General features: G+C 41.9%; 1 protein-coding gene across 1 annotated transcript in view; it reads left to right on the top strand.

Annotated features, from left to right (window-relative positions):
- The first annotated feature begins 908 nt into the window (after nt 1-908).
- Nucleotides 909-6,000, top strand: part of LOC126354354 (solute carrier family 22 member 7-like) — a 306,939-nt gene continuing 301,847 nt past the window's right edge. The window contains exon 1 of the mRNA XM_050003930.1: nt 909-1,067. Within this exon, the coding sequence (XP_049859887.1) occupies nt 1,008-1,067 (60 nt within the window). The 5' untranslated portion in view covers nt 909-1,007. The remainder of the gene's footprint in view (nt 1,068-6,000) is intronic.

Here is a 6,000-nt window from a genome sequence, read left to right as displayed (position 1 = left end):
ATCTCTGGAATGGAATGAACAGTCTGATGAGTACACAATATGGATTGAGTGTAAATCAAAGAAAGACTAAAGTAATGGGAAGTAGTAGAAATGGAAAAAAGAGAAACATAATATCATAACTGGTGACCACGAAGTAGCCGCTGTTAAGGAATTCAGCTACCTAGGCTTTAAAATAATGGACGTAGCAGAACGGACTTGAAAAGCTGCCTACCCCTGGTAACCAGGGTATTCCTTGCTAAGAGAAATATACTAGTAGCATACACAGGTCTTAATTTGAGGAAGACATTTTTGAGATCTTAAGTTTTGAGCACAGATTTGTATGGCAGTGAAATGTGGAATGTAGGAAAATCGGAACACAAGAGACTAGAAGCGTTTGAGATAGGGTGCTACAGAACAATGTTGAAAATCACGTGGATTGATAAGGCAAGGAATGAGAAGGTTCTCCACAGAATCGGCGAAGAAAAGAATATATGAAAAACAGTAACGAGAGGATGGGACAGGAGGACAGGACATCTGATAAGACGTCAGGAATAAGTTCCACGATACTAGAGGGAGCTGTAAAGGGTGAAAAGTGAAGGGGAAGACAGATAATGGAGGATATTTGGCAAATGGTTAACGACGTAGGTTGCTAGTGCTACTCTCGGATGGAAAATTTGGCACAGGAAAGTAGTTCGTGGCTGGCTACACAGAAGACTGATTCTTGGAACAAGAAAGGAACAAAAAGATAACCTTTGGAAGATACTAGGTGTGTAATAACCTGTCTCACAGCCTTAAAACGCTTTTTCCCTCTAGACTTATCGTCTAGATGGTTAAACGCCTCGAAAAACACGACCATACCAAAGTTGACAGTAAATAACGTAATGAAGGCGTTGATAATTGCTTTCTGTAACGGTTGGTATTTTGTCCTCATTGTTTCTATGTTTACGAGATATGAAAAATCGCCCCAAGCAGGTTCAGTACAACATTCTACCTCCGTACAAGTCAGGTAGCCGACGTGTGTTTCTGCTATGTCTTCGACGACGGAAACGGCGAACAGGTTCCTATACGACGATCAGCAAGAGCTCAAGGTATGAACTCAAAATTTATATCGGTGATAGTGCCTATCTCTATTCATTACGTACATACATGTTCAGAATTCGAATAAGACATCGAATAGAAAACAGCGATATTTTATATATTCTGAGAATACGTTGTACACACGCCTAAATTTGCATATGATTTGTGGTTACAGTGAGTACAGAATTGTGAAATCTGCGTCTATAGCTACATTCGCGAATCCACTGTCCATAACGGAGGTTATATCGTATCAAAATTCTCCATTCTTCCTACTCCATTTATTTACTGAGCGTGTGACGAACAAAGGTCTAAATATCTCTATACGTGCTCATATCCTTCTTAGCTTTTATTCAAGATCCCTACTCAAGATATGCTTTCCTGGTGTGATAATGACCGGAAAGTTATCTTCGAATACATGTTCTGCATATTTAATCAACGGGGTTACGTGAGAACTAGGTCATCTCACTTCCAAGAATTACTCCGTAAGTTCCTCAGTATTTTTCTGTTACGCTTTGGTGTTAACTACAGAGACAGATATGGTCCTTATGAGCGTCTCTGAGTTACTTACACGTCTGTTTTAGGTCATTAGTAGATGGACGGCATTCTCCCTAAGTACTTCCTACAAATGAGCTTTCACTTCCCCTAACACTGTTTTCTACGTGCTCATCTCGTTTCATGTTGTCTCCTTACTTTCCTGTCCTTGTTTTAGTCGTCACTGGGTCAGTAGGTAAAACTGAATTTGGCCATGTTAGTGGTAAGTGTGCCCGGAAGTCCTTCTTGTCGCTCAACAGTTTGCTTCTAACATTCTCCCATAGAAAGAGCTGCAACGTTTTCCAAGTGTTTGTGAATCATGTAACTTAGAAGGGCCGTGGGTAATAGCCCGTTATTCAACTATTGAGATGTGGTATGCGGCCTGAAATCCACATCCAGACTGGCCGACTTACTAGCTCACGTGGTTAATCCAACGACGAATTCCATTCGGCGCCGGCACGCTTTCCAGGAACGCAGAAGCGGAGTACTAAAACGTGCGGATATCGGGACGAGTTGTCTCATTCCTAAGTTTTACCACATTAATGTTTACACTATGCGATGTACTCAAGATAATCTCTATGGACACTCTAATTTGATACAATAGCAAACTTTCTCTTCGTTATAGATAATACCAAAAATTTGTAGACATTCAAGTAGAGCTGTCGTTCACTACGCCGAGTGAAAATACAGTCAGAGTTTTACTGACTTCCCTTATGATTGTCCAAAGGGGATATTTTCTGAACACAACTTCACTACTGGCCATTAAAATTGCAACACCACACAGATGACGTGCTACAGACGCGAAATTTGACTGACACGAAGACGATGCTGTGATATGCAAATCATTAGCTTTTCAGAGCATTAACAAAAGGTTGGCGCCGGTGGTGACACCTACAACGTGCTGACATGAGTAAAGTTTCCAACCGATCTCACATACGCAAACAGCAGTTTACCGGCGTTGCCTGGTGAAACGTTGTTGTGTTGCCTCGTGTAAGTTGGGGAAATGCGTTACCATAACGTTTCCGACTTTGATAAAGGTCGGATTGTAGCCTATCGAGAATGCGGTTTGTCGTATCGCGACATTGCTACTCGCGTTGGTCAAGATCCGATGACTGTTAGCAGAATAGGGAATCGGTGGGCTCAGGAGGGTAATACGGAACGCCTTGCTGGATCCCAACGGCGTCGTATCACTACCAGTCGGGATGACGGGCATCTTATCCGCATCGCTGTAGTGGATCGTGCAGCCACGTCTGGATCCCTGAGTCAATGGATGGGGGCGTTTGCAAAACAACAACCATCTGTACGAACAGTTCGATGACGTTTGCAGCAGCATGGACAATCAGCTCGGAGACCATGGCTGAGGTTACACTTGGTGCTGCATCACAGACAGGAGCGCCTGCGATGGTAACCTCGACGACGAACCTAGGTGCACAAATGGCAAAACGTAATTTTTTCGGATAAATCCAGGTTCTGTTTACATCATCATGATGGTCGCATCCGTGTATGGAGACATCACGGTGAACACACATTGGAAGCGTGTATTCGTCAGCGCCATACTGGCGTATCACCCAGTGTGATGGTACGAGGTGCCATTGGTTACACGTCTCGGTCACCTCTTGTTCCTACTGACGGCACTTTGAACAGTGGACGTTACATTTCAGATGTGTTACGACCCGTGGATCTACTCTTCATTCGTTCACTGCGAAACCCTACATTTATGCAGGATTATGAACGACCGCATGTTGCAGGTCCTGTACGGGCCTTTCTGGATACAGAGAACTTTCGACTGCTGTCCTGGCCAGCACATTCTCCAGATCTCTCATCAATTGAAAACGTCTGGTCAACGGTGGCCGAGCAACTGGCTCAAAAAATGGTTCAAATGGCTCTGAGCACTATGGGACTCAACAGCTGTGGTCATTAGTCCCATAGAACTTAGAACTGCTTAAACCTAACCAACCTAAGGACCTCACACACATCCAAGCCCGAGGCAGGATTCGAACCTGCGACCATAGCAGTCGTACGGCTCCGGACTGCGCGCCTAGAACCGCGAGACCACCACGTCCGGCGCTACTGGCTCGTCACAATACACCAGTCACTACTCTTGAATAAGTGTGGTACCGTGTTGAAGTTGCATTAGCAGCTGTACCTGTACACGCCATTCAAGCTCTGTTTGACTCAATGCCCAGGCGTATCAAGGCCGTTATTACGGCCACAGGTGGTTGTTCTGGGTACTCATTTCTCAGGACCTATGCACCCAAATTCCGCGAAAATGTAATCACATGTCAGTTCTAGTACAATATATTTGTCCAATGAATACCTGTTTACCATCTGCATTTCTTCTTGTAGCACTAATTTTAATGGCCTGTAGTGTACATCGTCAGCGAACAGTCTTACTGGCTGACGATCACAACTAATAAATAGTTTATACATACCTATGACACTGGAGATCCCATCACGTTTCGTAGAGTTAAACCCGGTATTACTTTCATTTCTGTGCAATATTCACCGTCACGCATAGCGTACCGTTCCCTGTTGGCCAAATACGCCTCCAGTGAGTCACATATTTGTGAAGATATTCTATATAATCGGGTTCGTTAGTAAACGACTAATGTTATATGGGAGTCTAACAAGAAGCTCTTTATCTTTTGACCTGAATCTATCGTTTGTAAGATGTTCTGAAAGGGTTCAGCAACCTGTGTTTTATACGAGCTGCGTTTTTAGGAAGTATTACTGATTCTCTGAGATAGTCGTGCCTTCTTACAAGAAAGCTATTGTTTTCTAGCCTAGAAAATGCTCTAGGGTCTAACTAAAGGCAGACTTTAGCGGTAGAGTCCTGTAATTCTGTGTTACACACTTCCTGTCCATCCTTTTAACAGCAGCGTTCGGTGTCCATTTTGCGTCACCCGTGGACGAAACACACAAAAAAATTTTCTCAACAAGCAATAAAACTTAAATACAAGATGAAGGGATAAAATAACACAACAAAGTGTTAACGCCTATCACATGAAATCCACAACAGTCATTTCCCATCAACCATCCTATGTAGGAACAACACACAGAACATAATAAATCATCAGTGGAAAGGAAACTCTAAAAATCACTGCAATCATATATCTCACATTTACACAAAGTGGAATTACATGATAGTACGAAAAGCGCATCGTCAAATAAGAAGCATAAAATTAAAACAATAATACTACCCTTATCTCATAAGGTATCACAACACATCAGTAGAACCCTCTAAAACTTTAACCGGAACTGCAGATTGCAATTTCCTGTATTTCGGGTCGAACGTATCTGCCAAAGTAAATTATAATAAATTCGTCATACGTTTTCCTGCATTATACCTACACAAGGCATTCAGGTATATCTTAAATCTCACTAAAACTTGCAATGAAATCTCAACATGACTTCATGAAACCATTACTTTGCATCAGACTTTCCATTAATTTCAATACCACTCTAAGTTCCTTTGACATAAACGCACATGAAAAATAATTTGATTTACATTAATGTACAGACAATGCCCTGTTTTAAGGAATCATTCCAACATCAGCTACTAATGTGCCAGTAAAGAAAACGTTTAATATCTCTCCACATTGAAATGAATAAATGGCCCGAAATCCACTAGCATAACGTGTATATCACATCACTACTGCAGCACATGAAAGTGTCTCCCAAACACATCAAAAGAGCTTACCATAGCACAGGTCCACTCAGACATGAGGCAATACATTACTTCCCTCAGTATATCTCCATTAAATCTCACAGATTGTGCAAGAGAAGTAAAAGTATATGTCTCTGACTCTGAAATTACGAAAGCGGCAAGAAAATAAAATAAAAAACATAAAAGCTGAAGAGCAGTTTATGCATGCGATATAGCAGTTACATATCAATGATACAGATCCCACTGGAATGAAATTTGAATTCATGGTCACAGAATTCTTCGAATCAGGTCCGAAGATTAGCATTTTACCCATGATTTTGTAAAATAGCATGTCACCAATGTATGACAATTGTTCTTAGGCAGAGGGAAAGAATGTACCAAGCTGCTGGCTTTCATGGCCGTTGTAACTAAAGTCAAAATCTTCTGGATTGTTAGACCGCGTTATATTTTCTTCTAAAATAATCGACGTATCGACTATTCTTCTGGGATCCTCTTCAGGATGTTCCGGTGTCCACTGTTAGTAGATCCCAGTCGAGGGGTCGAAACGTCCATTACTTTAGAAGGAAACATGACGCGACCTAATAACACTGAAGACTTTAACGAACCTAGTTCAATATAATACACTGAAGCGCCAAAGAAACTGGTATAGGCATGCGTTTTCGAATACGGAGATATGTAAACAGGCAGAATACGGCGATTTGTTCGGCAACTTCTATGTAGGAAACAAGTATCTGGCGCTGTTGTTA

Source organism: Schistocerca gregaria, chromosome 3 (assembly GCF_023897955.1).
Source record: "Schistocerca gregaria isolate iqSchGreg1 chromosome 3, iqSchGreg1.2, whole genome shotgun sequence".
NCBI lineage: Eukaryota > Metazoa > Arthropoda > Insecta > Orthoptera > Acrididae > Schistocerca > Schistocerca gregaria.
The sequence above is the reverse complement of the archived record's forward strand: the minus strand, read 5'-3'. Positions and strand labels throughout refer to the sequence as shown.